The 19,084-nt window shown below is 37.0% G+C and overlaps 1 protein-coding gene across 5 annotated transcripts in view; it reads right to left on the bottom strand.

Moving 5' to 3' along the window:
- Ralgapa1 (Ral GTPase activating protein catalytic alpha subunit 1) overlaps positions 1-19,084 on the bottom strand; it is a 211,135-nt gene that overhangs the window by 170,143 nt on the left and 21,908 nt on the right. For all 5 annotated transcript variants that reach the window (XM_028782695.1, XM_028782721.1, XM_028782713.1 and 2 more), the window contains exons 2-7: positions 16,762-16,872; positions 16,106-16,155; positions 12,233-12,290; positions 7,227-7,270; positions 5,820-5,997; positions 2,311-2,426 (exon numbers count right to left, since the gene is read on the bottom strand). In XM_028782695.1, the coding sequence (XP_028638528.1) occupies positions 2,311-2,426; positions 5,820-5,997; positions 7,227-7,270; positions 12,233-12,290; positions 16,106-16,155; positions 16,762-16,872 (557 nt within the window). The remainder of the gene's footprint in view (positions 1-2,310; positions 2,427-5,819; positions 5,998-7,226; positions 7,271-12,232; positions 12,291-16,105; positions 16,156-16,761; positions 16,873-19,084) is intronic.

The following is a 19,084-nucleotide window of genomic DNA, read 5'->3' as shown; positions in this document are numbered from 1 at the left end:
GCTTAACACTTAACTGGATTCAGGGGGCTAATGGTGAAGAAGAAAGAGGAAAAGAAAAGTCAGAATGGAGACAGGCAGGGTGTCCTAAGGAGAGCTGGAAGGAGGTAGTAATGATAAAAATACAATGTATACATACATGAAAATTTTCAAAGAATAGATTTCTAAAAAAATTAAGGCAAAATATTGATCTGTACAGGAGTGTGGATGATTCCCAAAATAATCATGCTAAGAAAGATGCCAGAATAAAAGTGAATATATATGACTCAATGTATAAGTAATATGATGGAAATCACATTAATAGTTTCTTGGGAGGGGTTGCAAAGGATGCATTATAAAGAGATCAACAATTAAAAACAAGCTTCAAAGGCTGAATTATGGTATCACATAACAAGATTCAATAAATCATGACTGGGCATTAAATCGTGACTAACCTGCAATCTCAGCACTTCAGAGGCTGAGTAGGGAGGGTTATGAGTTGATGCCAGCCTGGGATGGGCTATATACATAGTTCTAAGGTAGCACAAAGCTACAAAAGGAAAGAAGGGAGGGAGGGCGAAAAAGAATAAACAAAAAAAAGATCCAGCAAATGATAAAACCTAATGTCAAGATTAATTGTATAAACAATAACATCTCAGTTAACCTATGAGAGTTTTAAAAATGTATATGAAGCATAAACTTTTGAAAAGCAAAATAATGATGGCAGTAACAGTGCCCATTACTGAACTCTTACTGTGCACTGTGCCTTTTCACTCTTAGCACTTTGCACTCTTGAAGGCTCAAGTGGAATACATGGTATTTTATAAATGAGGAAAAACTAAAGGGAGAATGGTTAGGTGATTTGCCAAAGGGTGAACTACTAGTCAAAAGTAGAATCATTATTTTAAATACTTGCTAATCTGGCTCAGGATCCACATTGATAGGATAGTGTTTGTTTCTCAAGTAAAAGAACTTCTGCATTTAAAATAACTATTAATAGCATTAAGTATGTAAAAAGGTGTTTTCATCAACCAAAACACCCATATTTAACATATAGAGATGAACAGGTTACCTTATCATCTAAGTGCTTACCAGTAAATTACTTTCCTGATTCCTAGCCCGTCAGTTACCCTCCTGATACATGTTGAAAGACTGATCCTAATCAAACAGCTATTTACATTTCATTGAGTACCAGAGCTGCTGGTTATAATGAAAGGATTAGAAAAGAAGTCCAACTGGCTCATATAAGGTTATAGACATCAAGAGTCTACTTCGCAACAGGGTGGTGGTACACCTGTAATCCCAGCACTCAGGAGGCAGAGGCAAGCAGACCTCTGTGAGTGCCAGGTCAGCCAGAGCTACATAGCAAGTTCCAGTTCAGTCAGAGATACATAGTAAGACCATGTGTCAAAACATAATACAGAAAGATCTACTTCATGGTCTGGGAAGATGGCTCAGGAGGTAAAGAGCCTGCTTCACTATAATCATGAGGCCCTGAATTTGGATCCTAGATACTCCAAGTAAAAACCATTCACTGTGGCTTGCACATACGCGAGCATAGGTAAAGGCATCCCCAGAGCAGTGACCAGCCGGTTTGGCTGATCTGATGAGGTTCAGTGACAGACCAGCAGACCCTATCTCAAAAAAAACAAGGTGAAGAAACTGAAGGATACAACTGATGGAAATCTCTGGACTCCGCACGCGCGCGCACACACACACACGCACACATACAAGTCTACTTCACATACATTTTTCTCTTCAGCTCTATAGTTGTTTATAAGAATGACCCCAATAGGCTTATGTATTTGACATGTAGTTCCTACTTGCTGGTGGTGTTTGGGGAAGTTTAGGTGTGGCCTTGTTGGAGAAAGAGTGTCACTGGAGACAGACGTTGAGAATTTAAAGACTTGTGTCATTTCCAGTTCATTCTCTCTGCTTCATGTTCAAAGTAAACTGTGTGACTTCCTGCTCCTGCTGCCATGCTTCCCTCCTCAGTAAATTCTTTTTTAAGTTGCCTTGGTCATGATGTTTTATCACAGCAACAGAAAGGTAACAAATACAAATTCTCTGAGAGCTTCATAATCTTCTAGTGATTTTTAACAAAATAATAGTAATATATTTTCAAGTAAAATTTGTTGCTCTTCTAGAAAATAAGCAAATATCTACTATAACAAAGTAATGGTAAGAGACAGAAAAATTATCCAGACAGAACAGCAAGGGAGAGTATCTTTTCTCAAGAAGAAAAAAGAACAGTCACCAGAAGGTTCTAGACATGCGCGCAATAGGCACAGAGAAAAAGCCCCGTGCCCGTGCAGTGGGAAGACAGTAACGTACCTGAATTACTATATATTTTAAAAGTGCTTCAAGAAAATAGCTTGTGAGGTCTTCTTGTCCTTTATCTCCTGACTGCGGGGGAACGAGAGGGGTGACTTCCTCTATAGTTACTTGAGCTAACCAAAGACAAGAGAATTGTATAATCAAAAGACAAGTTCGATTATGCAAAATATGACTAAATAAAATTTAGCAAAACAGACACGCAATAAAAACTGCTTTTAAATTTTTCTAAAAATTACATGTTAAAATAAATCTGAGATCATCCTGACAGTCCATGATTATCATAAACTTGAAACTTGGCTGTTTTGTGACTCCCTGATTGAGAGGAAATGGAAGAGGGATGAGCAGGTATACACTAAGTGACTGAGGGTGCATGGACCTCACTGCAGTGACTCACACTGAGAGTGACAAATTACAAGATGCCAAAATATGATGAGAAACATCAAATTATCATCAAATTAGCTTATCATCAAATGCGCATGCTGACTGTACGTGAGAAATGTTTTTTGCTTTTCAGATATTAATTCACTGTAACAAACAGTAATGAAAAAAAAATCAACCCACAGCTAAATGCTCTCCAATTTCCTAAACAGCACAACCAGTAACTGGCTATACTGCCTAGATAAATAAGCCCACAACAAGGGTATTTTTCAATTCTAAATTAATATACAGTATATTATTTCTAACACTCACTTTATAAACTTAACATATAAAAGCCAACCTTTATCATTTGTATCCCATCCTCACAGAGTGACAGTTCTTTATTTTGCAAAGCTATAAACTCCCATTTAAGACCCAAAGACTTCTTAGTAGCTATAGAGTACCACAGGTAGTTTGCATTTTCTATACCTTGTAAAGTAAATAACAAAGCTTCTTTTCTTGGGGCTGGAGAGAGCTCTAAGCACTTGAGGATGTGTACTGCTCTGGTCTGCCCCAGGTTCAGTTCCCTGTACCCATACCATGTGGTTCATAAACTACTGGAAACTCCAATTCCAGGAAATCTGAAACCTGTGTTTTGCCTCTGTGAAAATATGCATGTATGCTGTACACAGACAGACAAGTAGGCACACAAATATACACATAAAAAAATTTAAAGTAAAGTTTAAATTTTCTTCTCAGAAAGAGAATGCAAGAGTTGGTCAAAAGGCATTTGAAACTAATCAAAAAAGAAAGCTAATTCTAAGAGTGGAGACAAAAGGAAACCTACAGAAATGGAGTGTCAGGAGTCCAAAAGAAAACATGCAACACTAGTCTAACTCTCCTGAGTGACGTGTAACTAAGCAGACATGAGTCCTTAAACTGGCACATTTACAGATTTTAATGTGTGCTTGTTTTTTATTTTAAAGTTTTATGCTACTAGTATAGTATACTTTGCTACAAAAATCTATAATTTTTAGAAATATGTATTATAATAAAATGAAACATCCACTAGAGTACAGGTTATGGACTAAATATGAACTCCTAAAATTCATATGCTGGAACACAGATCCTCGGTGAAACTGTATCTAAACAGAGAACACGGGAGGTTACAACAATGCTATTAGGTTTCAGCCCTAAGTGTACAGAACTGCATATAAACAGAGAAGAAACGAAAGAGGGCCTGTGTGCACATGCATACAAGTACACAAAGGAAAAAAATCACGTGAGCATGCAAGGAGAAAGTGCTGTCTACAAGCTGAGAAAAGGCTCCTCAGAAACTAGACCTGACAGCATCTGATTATGCACTATGAAGAATACACTGTACAGTGTAAGAAATGCACTTCTGCCATGGAGCCACTTAAGTCTGTGGTATTTTGTTACAGAAGCCCTAGTCAACTAATACAGCATGATAGATCACAAATGCTTACTAATAAAAGAAGAATATATTTAACCAAAAGAAAAATCACTGTTATTTAAGCAGAATAATACAAGGAAAAAACTAAAAAGCAAAGAAAAATAACATTAGAAAATCTGAGGGATAAAAAGCACAAAGATTAACTAGTTTAAAAAAAGTTAAATAAGCCGGGCAGTGGTGGCGCAGGCCTTTAATCCCAGCACTTGGGAGGCAGAGGCAGGCGGATTTCTGAATTCGAGGCCAGCCTGGTCTACAGAGTGAGTTCCAGGACAGCCAGGGCTATATAGAGAAACCCTGTCTCGAAAAACCAAAAAAAAAAAAAAAAAAACCAACAAAAAAAAGTTAAATAACATTTCTAAAATTACAAATTAAATTTAAAATGAAAATGCAATTTTAGATGTATAAAATTTTATATAGTTACTTACTGCACAAAGAGAAATGTTTCTATTTCTGTGTACATTTAAACTAATTCAAGCACAAAATGAAATAGAAGTTAAAGCTAAATTAAAACCAGGAGTAGTGTCTGATACCTCCCAGCTGGAGGATCTGTGTGCAAGGTCATCCTTCACTACAGAAGAATATGTTTACAGCCAGCCTGAGATATAGGAGATGCTGTCTCAAAAAAAACCCCACAAAAGTGAAAAAAACAAAACCAAACCTGATGCAAAGTGGTCTATAGCAACCTAATATGATTTAGATGCTCTGATATTTGGGACTAGGCTAGACAGAGATAATAACCTTAACAGGGTTGGCCAATTATTAGAGGTAATAATTGATTAACCAACTAATAGTGTCATTCATACATAAACCACTCCACCTAGAGTCCACAACCCTAGGGAGTCCTCTGATACTCAGATTCAAGGCTACTAGTTCCTGTCCTGATGACTTCAGGTTCAAGGACTAGACAAGTCGGAACAATCTTACTGCACTGCTGTGGACTGAACTATACTAGCTGATTTTGACTTGCTCTCATTGAGTTGCCACTTCCTTCCCATGAAACCGCAATAAAGGCTCACGCCTACAATAACTCACACACTTCCCTCTGTCTTCTGACTAAACCCTGATCACTCACACAAAGAGAGCAAGACACACACACTTTCTACACAGGCCTGTAGCATGTGGTATGCTTCCTCTGGGAATGTAAGTAGCAAAGTACTGTTTCCAACAGTTATCTCAATCTGTTGGCCTCACCAAACCAAAGTAATACTAAAATCTACCTTTATAAACACTGCCTCAGAATCATGGAATAACTGTATAGAGAGCTCACATTAAAAACAAGAAAACAAACAAAATTCACTGAAGGCTGCAGAGAGTAGGTAAAGTACCTACTAAACAAATATGAAAACCTGAGATCAATCACCAACACCCATATAAAAAACATGGGTATGGCCCTGAATGCCTGTAACCCCAGTGCTGTGGGGCAATAACAAGTAGCTTTTGGTGGTGGGGGAGGAGTTGCCTGCTATCTAGTGCAGTTAGAACAGTGAACTTAAGGAACTCAACCTCAACTGAGAAACAACTGAGGAAGACACCGTGGTGTCAATGTCTGGCCTCCATATGGTAAGCATGGGTAAGCACACATGTTTGTGTACACATGAAGTATATATAGAAACAAACACATTTTTAAAACTACAGGAAACCAACATACTAATACACAACATGTCATCAATCTTACTTTCTTGAAGGTTGAGTGGAGGATTAATAAGATTATCTAAAGTTCGAGGTCCATATTCGGATTGTGGTGCTGAAAATCCAGGGATCAAGCATGAAAACATCCAGAGCTGCTCTTTGCTACAGTTATCCTGAAGAGCTTGCAACCATAACAAGAAGAGACGAACGCCTTCCCGTCTGATCTAAAATAAAACAAATGTAGTATTTCTTCATGGACAGAATGATATTTTGTGGAAGGAAGAGAAAGAAAGGATGGAGACTGAAGACAGCCATACCCAAAGCATCTATATCGTTCCCATTATTTTGAGATTGAAGTTCATAGACTTGCAAGGATAAAGTTGGGCTAAGGCTACAGCTCGGTGGTAGCATATGCAAGGCCCTGAGTTCAACCCACAGCACTGGGAGTAAAATCAGACATGCCTGATGAAACCCTAAGAATAAACTACTTAATATTATAATTTCTATTTGAAAAAAATCAAAAGCAATTTCTTCTCCCTCTTCTTTCCGAGCACCCATCCCCACCAATCTAACCCACAGAGAGAGGTAACAGGACAGTGACAGCCCCCGCCTCGGTGTGTGTAATCAGCAGGGATGTTAGAGAGACACTACTCAACACTGCTTGTCCCTTCAAAGTTCTAGTTATTCAAACTATAAAAGTGAATTTATTTAAACAACTACTGAAAACATCACTTAAGAGCTCTCTGAAATTATCTCATTGACTACATTGCTTGTGTCCTAGCTACAAGTCTGGAAGGAACTCTGGCCCAATGACCTAAAACAATCCCCATATACGAAAAACAAAAATCATGCGAATCAATGAATGGATGCTTTCTCAGAAAGAGAACAGAAAAGAGAAAGTTCACTGATTTCTTCTCAGTGACTTTTCTCAAATGAATTGAAGACAATTAATACAATAAACTTAAGGAAAAAATCAAGGTGGGAGAAGTGTAAGTGGTAGGTATGTATGCTTTATTGCTTTTTCTGTTGATTTGTTTTGAGACAGGGTCCCAGGGAAGACTAGGCTGGCTTCAACTATGCAGTTGAAGATGACCCGGAACTCCTTCCATCTCCTCAGTGCTGGGATTCTAAGTGTGCATCATCACCCTCAGTTCAGGGGACAAATCCACAGCCCTGAACATGTTTAATGAGCTCTCTGGACCACCCCACCCCTATACTCATTTTGCTTTTTTTGTTTTGTTTTGTTTTGTTTTGTTTTGTTTTGTTGGTTTTTCAAGACATGGTTTTTCTGTGTAACCCTGGCTGTCCTGGAACTCACTCTGTAGATCAGGCTGGCCTTGAACTCAGAAATCCACCTGCTTCTGCCTCCCAAGTGCTGAGATTGAAGGCATGCACCACCACCGCCTGGCCTCATTTTGTTTTTAAGTCATAGAAAATAAATATAATTATATACCTTTAAGGAGTTTCCTGTGTGCAGTAGTTTCTTTAAAATCAACCCTGAAAAAAAAAAAACATGATTTTAAATATCCCCATCTTCTTATCTGTATATAAATGTCAGACTTCTCGATCAGACTTGAAAACACTTTTGAAAAAGTCCTTGGCATTCTCTTAACTGTTCTTGGTGACCTTGATAACCCTTTGATCAAAACTGAGGTCAGAGGGACATTAAAAAAAAGTCACCTTTCAACACAGTTAAATGTTATTTACTGACAAAACTTGTTCCAAAAATTGTGTTTAACACAACAATCTATTACATCTGTTATTTACATTGAAAATATAAAAAAATATTTACTACAAATGCAAAAAGATCACAGTAAAAGGTTTGGATCAACCAAAAGAACATTCATTAAGTCCAATATTTTCTAATAATTATTTTGATTACCATAACATTCAGAGGCGCATCACTCACTGTGAACAAATCTAAACACAACATTATATTTCTTATGATTTGAACCTATTGTTTTACTTAACCATACAATGGCACGCTGAGGCTTAAATCAGTTTCTTCTTTCTTCTCTAGAGTAAAACATATACATTTTGGAGTTATCACATATAAAACCACTTTTATATTACTGTTTACTTATAAATCCATAAGTTACTTCGAATCAATTGCTTAAAACCTTATATAAATGGTATCATTCACAGAAACTCATTTATAAGTTACTGCTTTTCATATCTAATACTAGCATTTTAAATTTATCTACACTGGTCTATGTAGCTCTAGATAATTCATTTTTTTTTATTGAATATTTTATTTACATATCAGATGTTATCCCCTTTCCCCATTTCTCCTCCACCCAGAAGCCCCCATCCCATCCCCCCTCCTCCTGCTTCTATAAGGATGTGTCCCCACACACCCACTCCCACCTCCCCGCCCTTGAATTCCCCCACACTGGGGCATCCAGCCTTCACTGGACCAAGGACCTCCTCCCCCACCTATGCCTGACAAGGCCATCCTCCACTACATATACAGCTGAAGCCATGGGTCCCTTCATGCGTGCTCCCAGGCTGGTGGTTTAGACCCTGGGAGCTGTGGTTGGTTGGTATTGTTGCTCTCCCCATGGGGCCACAAACCCTTTCAGTTTCTTCAGTCTTCTCTCTAACTCCTCCATTGGTAACCCCTTGATCAGTTCAATGATTAGCTGTGAGCATCCACCTCTGCATATGTCAGGCTCTGGCAAACCTCTAAGGAGACAGCTACATCAGGCTCCTGTCAGCATGCACTTCCTGACATCCACATCAGTGTCTAACTTTGGTGACTGCACATGGGATGGATACCCAGGTAGAACAGTCTCCTCACGGCCCCTCCTTAAGTTACTGTCCCACAATTTGTCTCTATATTTGCTCCCATGAGCATTTTGTTACTCCTTCTAAATAGGACCGAAGCACCCACATTTTGGTCTCCCTTCTTCATGAACTTCATGTGGTCTGTGAGCTGTATCTTGGGTATTGCGAGCTTTGGGGCTAATATTCACTTATCAGTGAGTGCATACCATGTGTGTTCTTTTGTGATTGGGTTACCTCACTCAGGATGATATTTTCTAGATCCATCCATTTGCCTAAGAATTTCACAAATTCATTGATTTTAATAGCTGAGTAGTACTCCATTGTGTAGATGTACCACATTTTCTGTATCCATTCCTCTGTTGAAGGACATCTGGGTTCTTTCCAGCTTCTGGCTGCTATAAATAAGGCTGCTATGAACATAGTGGAGCATGTGTCCTTGCTATATGTTGGAGCACCTTCTGAGTATATGCACAAGAGTGGTATAGCTGGGTCCTCAGGTAATGCTATGTCCAATTTTCTAAAGAACCGCCAGACTGATTTCCAAAGTGGTTGCACCATGTTGCAGTCCCACCAACAATGGAGGAGTGTTCTTCTTTCTCCACATCCTCGACAGCATCTGCTATCACCTGAGTTTTTGATCTTAGTCATTCTGACTGGTGTGAGGTAGAATCTCAGGGTTGTTTTGATTTGCATTTCCCTGATCACTAAGGATGTTGAACATTTCTTTAGGTGCTTCTCGGCCATTTGAATTTCCTCAGATGAGAATTCTTTGTTTAGCTCTGTATCCCATTTTTAATAGGGTTATTTGGTTGTCTGGAGTCTAACTTCTTGAGTTCTTTGTATATATTGGATATTAGCCCTCTATCAGATGTAGGATTGGTAAAGATCTTTTCCCAATCTGTTAGTTGCTGTTTTGTCCTATTGACAGTGTCCTTTGCTTTACAGAAGCTTTGCAATTTTATGAGGCCCCATTTGTCAATTCTTGATCTTAGAGCATAAGCCACTGGTGCTCTGTTCAGGAACTTTTCCCCTGTGCCCAAGTATTCAAGGCTCTTTCCCCCACCTTCTCTTCTATTAGTTTCAGTGTACCTGGTTTTATGTGAAGGTCCTTTATCCACTTGGACTTGAGCTTTGTACAAGGAGAAAAGAATGGATCAATTTGCATTCTTCCACATGCTGACCTCCAGTTGAACCAGCACCATTTGTTGAAAATGCTGTCCTTTTTCCATTGGATAGTTTTAGCTCCTTTGTCAAAGATCAAGTGACCATAGGTATATGGGTTCATTTCTGGGTCTTCTAGATAATTCATTTTAAACTACTTTATGAATATACCTAAATGTACCTACTTTTGGCTTATTTTCTAAGTTTTGTCACTATCAAGATAGTGTAATAAATTTTATTATTCATGACTGCCTATTACACATATGACATTTCTTAGGATATATAATTACAATAAAGTCACTCACTTTCAGCTTTATGAGATATTAATAAAATTTAAAATCATAATGATAACAATACCAAGCAATGCAACAGTGCTCTGGTATGTGATGCAGCAGGACACAATGGTAAATCCTAAAATTTGATAATCTGATTACTGTTAATCTTTAATGTTTCCATTTGATGTTTTCTATTGACAACCAATTTCTTTCGTTTGCCTGTTCAAATTTCATTTAATTGCTTGTGTGTTCTTTTATAATTTTCAAGTGGATAGACATTTTAAATTTAGAGATCTGTATTATTTTTATTTACATGCATGTGCTTGTGTTTGTGTGAAGGTGATGATAGCCAGAAGAAGACATCAGATTCCTTAGAGTTGGTGTCTCAAAGGAAACTGTGAGCTATTGCTGTGAGCTGCTTATTGTGGGTGCTAGGAACTGAACTTCAAGAGAAGCAGCACATCCTCTCAAACCACTAAGCTATCTCTCCAGCTCTCAAGTGTTTGTTTTGATTTCTAAATAAAAAGTTCTTTATGAAGGTTTATGCCTAGTCTAGTTATGCAATGTCTGGTTGGTACCACTGGGAGGCCTGCTCTTTTCTGAGGGAAATGGAGGAGCAGTGGCTCTGGGACAGGAGAGAGGGGACTGGGAGGAGGAAAGGGAAGGAAGGCTGAGGTCAGGATGTATTGCATGAGAGAAGAATAAAGAAAAAGAAAAAATTCTTTATATATTGCCTATTAATTCTTTGTCAGCTCTATAAACTAGATAAGTTATAAACAGGTAAGTTATGTTTTTGTTGGGGGAGAAGTATTGTCTCATGAACAACAAATGTCTTAAATTTTAGATTGGATAGATGGTTCATGTCTTTAATCCCAACACTGGGTAGAAAACTCTATCATTATTTCTAAATTATTTCTACCGAGATAAGAAAACTAGGAGTTGAAGACCAATCTCAGCTATACAGCAAGTAAGACAGCAGCCTACTTTATAAGCCTATCTCAAAAACAGAAAAAACATGTGGTGGTATTTGTCTATATATGTGTATTTGTGTGCATGTATGTGTATAAATTTCAATATTTTGAAATTCATAAAAAGCTCTCATAAAACAAACATTTAAAAATTTATTTTTATGTATACTTTCTTATATAAATAAATCCTTGACTTTGATAATACAAAGTTAAGCCAAATACTTCTTTCAAGAACTTGTGAGGTGTTTCTTTTTTTTTTTTCTTTTTTTTCTCTCTCTAAATTTTGGATTTTTAACCAGGCTGGCATGGAACTCACAACACAGCCAAGACTGTCATTACAACAAATGGCTTCAAAGACTATATAAGGATGATAGAAGTATCATAAACTGGACTATAAGGACTTTTTTCTAAAATACACTGAATTTTACTTCAAAAAATAATTTTATCTATGTAAACTGTATCTCAATGAAGTTCACCTTTTCCTTCATTAACAATTCATAAAAGCCAACAAGTTGTAGGAATTATCCAACTGATAAAGAAATAACCCCATTTATGAATTTTCACATATTATAAACAATCTGGGAATACTATTAATCATGACAACTAGGTAACATAAAGGTCTTCTGGAGATTAAAGGCTAGATTCCTCAAGAAATATATCTTTTAAGTTCCTATGTCTCAAAAAGTTTTACAAAGACAATCTTCAAAACCATTTTCATGATCATGAAGTTCAAATAAGAGTTCATAATTCTTTTGAGCACTTTATTATGTGCTCATTAGCAATTAATCTCTTCTTTTATGTTTATTAAAATATTTGGCCACCTTTAAAAGCTTGTCTTTTGAATATAGTATGCTGTTGTATGTTACGCAAAAATCATGTACACATCTGTATGTCTGTGAAAAGTGGAGGCCAAACGTTCATATTGGTGCTTTCCACCTTATTTTTTGACAGGGTCTGTCATTGAGTCTGGAATTATGGGTTTTGCTAGATTAATTAGTCAGTGAATCTCAGTGTCTGTCTCCAACCCCCACCCTACCATTGTATTGGGGTTACTGGTATGCATGTGGCCCCCTTGGCTTTTGCCCAGTTGCTGGGGATCTGCACCCAGGTTACTGAGTCAAAGCAAACACTTTACCTACTGAGCCATCACCTCTCTAACCTCTTATAATTTCCACTTTCAGTAAAATAAACCATGAACTCGTTAAAAACAACTGCTAAGCCATTATAAATTTTACTTCAGATGTGTGATATACATTTATATCACTTACCAATACTATGGAACTGCCATCGCTGATGAATTCTTTCTGGAAGAAGTTGTAAAATTTTCTAAACATCAACACAAACAAAATAAAGAGTTAAAAATCAAATAAAACCTAATATATTATGAAATACGAAATATTAAAGGGCTAAATTAAGAGTCTCTTATGTTAAAGTTATCAAATACAAACTAGTAAAATATTTAAGCTTTCCCACTGAAAAAGTAAAATACTAAATAAATTTTGGAAAAGAAAATTAATGAAATTTGTATCTTTAATAGTGTTATTAAAAAGTAAGTCTATTCTCCTTTTGATGGTTACTCTTGGCTGTCAACTTGACTAGATCTAGAACATGAGGATACGGGCACTCCTGTGAGGGATTTATTTGAAGGAGAAAGACCTGCCCTAAATGTAAGTGGCACCTTTTTGGTGGCAGAACAGACCAAAGTGACATGAGAAGGGAAAGGGGAAAAGAGGAGGAAAAGAAAAGGAAGAAGGAGAGGGGGAAGGAGAAGGGAGAAAGTAGGAAAGGTTAGGAAGGAGAACAGGAAAAGGGGGATAAAGAGATAGGCCATGCTGCATTAATGAGTCATGTGAGCCAAGAGGTACCTGGATGTCACGTTGGACATAGGTACTGAGGCGGAAAAAAAAAAATAAAGAAGAAGCTCCATAGGCAAGCTAAAACACTTTCTATATATAATACCTCAAATTTTCTTTTTATCCATTTTCTACTGTGTTATGGAGATTATTCCAGTATAACAGCTAAATTACTATTAGAATATACTCAGTTATTATCCACTTGCTGAATGAAATCGTGTATGTTACTATTGCTGCTGTTATAAATATTACTTAGCCACATCATTAAAGGATGCTTTATATCACGGTGTCTCATTATCCTTGCAATCAACCCAAACATCTCTGCTGACCAGTAAGAAATGGGTTGAGTGGTCTGCTCAGGGTAGAGATCCAGCAAGTGGCGGACCAAGACTGTGACTTCAGTATGCCTATCTCCGTTCTGACCAGAAGCTAGTAGGCACTGACATTTTTTTTTCTTTTTGATAGAATTATCTTTAGTTCATTCCATAAAAGAGAATAATAAAGAAAATATAAAGCATAGGGAAAGACAGACGGTTCATCAAGAAAGACACTGCAAACACTGGAGTCGGACCTCTGGAAGTCATGTAAAGGTAGTGAGATGACTAACTCCACAAGGCTGAAACAACATGTGTGCACTGGAATGTGTCTCAACACATGTGCACATAAAGTGAAACATATAAATTTACCTACATGTCTCCCACAGCTAGATAATAAATACATTTGGTGTGGAAAAAGATAAATTATAAAAAGTTTGAAAAGGTAAGTTTGTGAGCTACTCAAAAGCAGTCTTAATTCTGGTCAGTTACACTTTAGATTTAACTCCATGTATTCAGAGACAGGATTAAACCAGGTTGGTCTTAAAATCATGATCTTCAATGAGTATGAGCACACAGCCATCATGTCTAGCTTATGCTTTTAATTTCTAATGTGGATTTAAAACGTTACAAGTTTTATGTGCCTTCAATTACAGAAGAAGCAGAACTCAATCTTGTCCCATATGGACATCACATGTTTGAACCAGAAAGCTGTCACTTTAAGATTTACATTTTCATCATTAGACACTATACATTATCATCCAATTTTAAGAAGAAAATCAGTACAAAGGTTAATTTTTTTTTAAATACGAAAATCCCAGGGCTGGAGATTTTTCTTCTTCCTAGTGGAGAATGCATACTTAGCATGTGCAAAGCCCCAGAATCAATCTAAAGGAAAAGGAAAGCTACACATACCACCAACCCCTGAGCAAACCAGCCACTCTGAGCTCGTATCTTTTCTCTAATGAAATTTAGTGATCCATAACTCAGATGTTCTGTTACAAATAGTGAAGTATTATTTTTAATATCCTTTCTTTAATTTCAGTTTTCTGAAAAGAAATATTCTTAATTCATCAGTTACCTTGTCTCCTGAATACAGCAACCATTATCCTGCATTCTTCAGGGACACTTACTTTTCCCCAAAACATCTGTGTTTGCTATTCCACTTAAAAGGTAGTTTCTTTTCCAAATATCTAATCAGGTCTCAAAGGATTCAAGATCAATGAAAATTAAGTTCAAAATACCAGTTGCTCTTGTCTGGCTGTCTGGCACCTTGTTTTCTTTTCTTTTCTTTTTTTTTTTTTTCAGTCAGGTTCTCATCATGTACCCCAAGATGGCCTAAAATTTGCAACTCTCCTGTCTCAGTCTCCCAAAAGTTTGAACTGTAAGCATAAACCACCATGTCTGAGTATTTTAATTTTAGAGATAGAGTCTTACTCTACTAGGTGGCCAGCCCTCCTCCCTCACTAAGTAGTCTCCCATCTGAGTATCAGGACTACAGGTGCACAGCCATCTCAACTATGAGAAACAGGTTTTATGCTCTTTCTTGGTCTCTCAAGTCATTAGCTCTAGTCTTAGATTTCTACCAGTCTCTAAATTCTCAGTAAGGATAAGAATATTCCTATGACTATTTCCTCTGATAGTAACTAATTTTAAAATAGGGATGAGAAGAGTTTAATTTTTGAATGTGCTAAAAACAAAATCAACACTTTTTAGCAAAGCTTATCAACCTCTAAACTACGCTTTGTTTGTTTACAAATATTTTCCCCAGTCTAATTCAAAGAGATATAGAAATAAGAATTTTTAAAACAAGGCTATTTTGTTCATGTATAATGAAAAGCCGTTGGAGCAGACATTATGAGCAGTGGTGATCTACGCCTTTAATCCCAACACTTGGTGCAGGAAGACCAGCCAGAAGTTCAAGGCAAGTCTGGACCACAGGTGTGATACAGCAACTTCCTCCGGATTCAAAGAGCCCATGCTTAAGGAAGCTCCTTAAGACTCAGGGAGTAAATAATTCACAATTCTTACAAAATCCCTGGATGTTACATTTGCACCCACTTCACCACCCTAAGGTTAAACAAACAGTAAGATTGCTAAGGAGAACTCTCCCACATGTCAAGCTGCCTGCACAAAGCCCTCAGGGTTCCAACTGTCTGGAGTTCTCACCCATGCTGGGATGTGCTCACCTATGCTGGGGTGTGCTTTCAGTGCTGTAGCTGCCTTTGAGTCCTTCATGCTTCAGGAACTCTTCACCCACACTCCTGCTACCCAACAAACTCATAGCGCTGGACCATGGTGTGCTGCTTCAGGAACTCTTCACCCACACTCCTGCTACCCAACACAGTCACAGCGCTGGACCATGGTGTGCTGCCGTTACTTTGATCTTTCATCAGGTCTCTATCTGGAGTGAGTAGACGCTCACATCTCCACAGGAATACTATCATACAACACTGTAAGACCTGTACCAAAACTAAATGATAAAGCCTGGCACGACAGCACACACCTTTATTCTCAGCACTTGAGATGCAGAGGCAAGAAGATCTGTGCAAGTTTAAGGCCAGCCTGGTCTACATAGCAAGTTTCAGATAGTTCAGGGCTACACATTGAGACCCTGTCTAGAAAAGAACAAAAGCAAAACAAATAAAGAAAAAAATGATATATCTCATAGGCATATACAATATAGCCACAGTTCTAGAGGTTAAAAAAAAATCTGAGTAAATTACACAAATTAAAATTTTCACTTTATAAAAATGCTATCAAATTATTTTTATATTGTCAGATGCATAAACAAACACATTATACTTCAAAAATATACAAGTTCAGTCAGATACATTTTTAAGTTAATTAAGTTCTTCAAAAGGCTGGCAGATTAACTATGTTTCACTATATATTTAATAATATTAATATGCTTCTTTATATTCCCAGAATTATTTTTTGAAAAAGTTTAAACGGTATGACTCATAGTACTTACCTCAAAAATAAAAAGTATAGCATCTAATTCCTCTCTTTGAGACTTGTGACCTGAAATATTTCAACAGAAAAATATTTTAAATATACTCACTGTTAACAACTACTTAAGAATGAACTTAAATATTTCAACTGCTGGGTTTTTCTTCAGTGATTCTTCAGCAAAATGCTAAAGCATGGTCTATTTATTATAGAGACAATATTATAACCCCTCTCGGTCCTCTTTAGCATAATTGCTCTACATTCCCGTTCTAGGCCTGGGAGTTGGGAGTAGCTGAATGAGAAACTCCACACTTAGCATGCACGAGCCTTGATTCAATCCCTAGGATAAAAAGAAAAGCTTAGCTCATACTTATATCTAATAACAAGTCATCATATATGTGAATTTTGTGAGTAAGCTTTGATTATGGAAAACACTATTCCTATTGCTATTCAAACATTGCTAGAACAAAGAAGGTAGGTTGAGGAAACCTGATCAGGAAAATGCAAATGTTCTAAGCCTTGACAAAACAATAGCCATGTTATAGTTTCCTTTCAAATGCATCTGAAAAGTATCAAAATAAAACAATAGTAAAATTCTAATGTCCAGATCCTCTCTTGCGTCAATGCTATGAGTACTAGAAACAGAAGCATCAGCCGGAGTACACGGTAGTGTCTTACCTTTCTGTTTAAGACTAGCTTCAATAGTCACAAAATTCTCAAAAAACACATAGTATATATGTGAAAAATGTTGGTCAAAAAACTGTTTAAGGTCAATAGATTCTGCATTCTCTGAAAAAAAAAAAAACAACAAACAGTTCTTAGTAATTAAATATCAAATATCAAAGTCAAATATCTGCACCTGAAATTCTATCATATTCAAATATATGGGACAAATATGTATATGTCTGTTTCTTTATTTTTACAATTTTAACCTTTACATATTTCAGTTTTAGTATTTAAAAAATTGGTCAAGTTACAATAGTGCTTCTTTGTCTGTTTTTTTTTTTTTTAAAACAATCAATGTAAAAACTGAGTACAGTGGTCCAAAGCTGTAAACCCAGGTACTCCAAAGGCGGAACCAGAAGGATCGTGAGATCAAGGCTAGCCCAAGAGGTACAGTGACAGAGACACAGATAGACAGACAAACAGACAGACTGAATGACTCAAAATCGGTCTCTCAAAAATCTATTTTTCGGGGCTGGAGAGATGGTATAGTGATTAAGAGCACTAGCTGCTTTTCTAGAAGTCTTGAGTTCGATTCCCAGCACCTACAGGGCAGCTCACAACCACCTGTAATGCCCTTTTCTGCTGTTCAGATACATATGCAAACAAAACACCCATATAAATAAAACATTTACAGAAATAAATCTTTTTTTTAAAAAGATCTCTTTTCAAATCGTGGCTTCAGCTTTTCTAATATCTCCACTAACAGTTTGAAGAACTATTTGTAAGAATAATTCTGGTAATTCAGTAAATAGATAACAATAGGCTTTATAAATAAGGAGTTAGGCATTTGAGGATTATAAATTCTTGAGACTGTTCTCAAGAATTTCTCAGTAGAGCATGCAAACAAAACATACAATTATATGTACAATATAAAGTTAAATTATGAAAGTGAAATAACACACACCATATATGGGAATTCAGAACACAGAATTACTTTCAAAGTTAAATGAATGTTATCTACCGTCCGTGTTCTAAACCGCTCTACTGTATAGCTTCCATAATAAAAACTACCTATTACCTGATTGCAACAGAAGAGTAGCCGTCACAGAATAAAAATATATTTTGTGGAATATAAAGATAAACATTTTAAACTACTGTGATAGATAAGAAAAACATTTTCCTTTTGAATACATTGATGAACTTTAAAATGAGAAGGAAATAGGTTAAAGCTACATCTATATTTTCTGAAATGTTTAAAAATAAAGTAATGCCCCAAGAGAAACAAGAAAATGAGACTAACAAAACAAAAGCAAATATGACTTCCCAACATATTAGGAGCCAAGATATTGTCCCTCAGTTTCCTTCCCGTATGGCTACTAACAAAGCCGGGAAGCTGCACACTTGGCTAACGCTAGTAAACAAGTACTAGAAGCCAGGGACAATGACTTACTGCTGACATTTTGGTGGAGCTTAAGATGGAAGATTACAAATTCCAGCTCTTGGGGCTATATAGCTAGACCCTGACCAAGCAGGGAGGTGGGCCTATCAAAAGTAAGCTAATTCCTTCTTTTACTTTAAGATGTATTTGTACCTTATGTATATGCCTGTGTATCTGTGTGTGGGTATGTGCATATGAGTGTTGATGTCTACGGAGGCCAGAAGAGGGCATTGGGTTCTTTGGTACTGGAGTGACAGGTGACTGTGAGTTACCTGATGTGGGTGCTGGGAACGGAACTCTGGTCCTCTGCAAGAGTACCACTTTCTCATAACCACTGAACTTTATCTCTCCAGCCCCTCGATATTTATTTGTAAAAACACAAAAACAAACAAACAAAAACTCTTAATAGATGTTTGATGGTAGGCTCATGCAGTTTACATGGCAGAGTAAAAAACTAGGTAAAATATAAGAGGCCTTCACTGATTTAGATCCCAAAGACAGTTCTGCATAAAGGGCATGTGGTGCAGCTGCAGAAAACCCAAGTTCCTAGTTCCCACATGGTGGCTTACAAATATCTGTAACTCCAGCTCCAGGAGAGCCAATACCCTCTTCTAGCTTCCACAAATACTAAGCATACACAGGATACACAGACATATGTGCAGGCAAATCATCCATACATGTAAAATATGTAAATCTAAAAATTTTTTAGTAAGAAACTCTCTGGAATAATTCAAGAGAAAAGAAACAGAAAGGGGAATACAGTTATAGCAAGGCTACAGAAACACTCCATCAACTGTAAGCCACAACACCAAATTTCACCCTTTCCAAATACCCCACTTTCTTTCCAAATACCCCACTTTCTTTCCAAATGCCCACTACCTTTCCAAGTGTCCCACT

The sequence above is a fragment of the Grammomys surdaster genome, unplaced genomic scaffold, assembly GCF_004785775.1.
Source record: "Grammomys surdaster isolate TR1022 unplaced genomic scaffold, NIH_TR_1.0 98, whole genome shotgun sequence".
Taxonomy (NCBI): domain Eukaryota; kingdom Metazoa; phylum Chordata; class Mammalia; order Rodentia; family Muridae; genus Grammomys; species Grammomys surdaster.
This window is presented reverse-complemented; position numbering and strand designations above follow the sequence as displayed.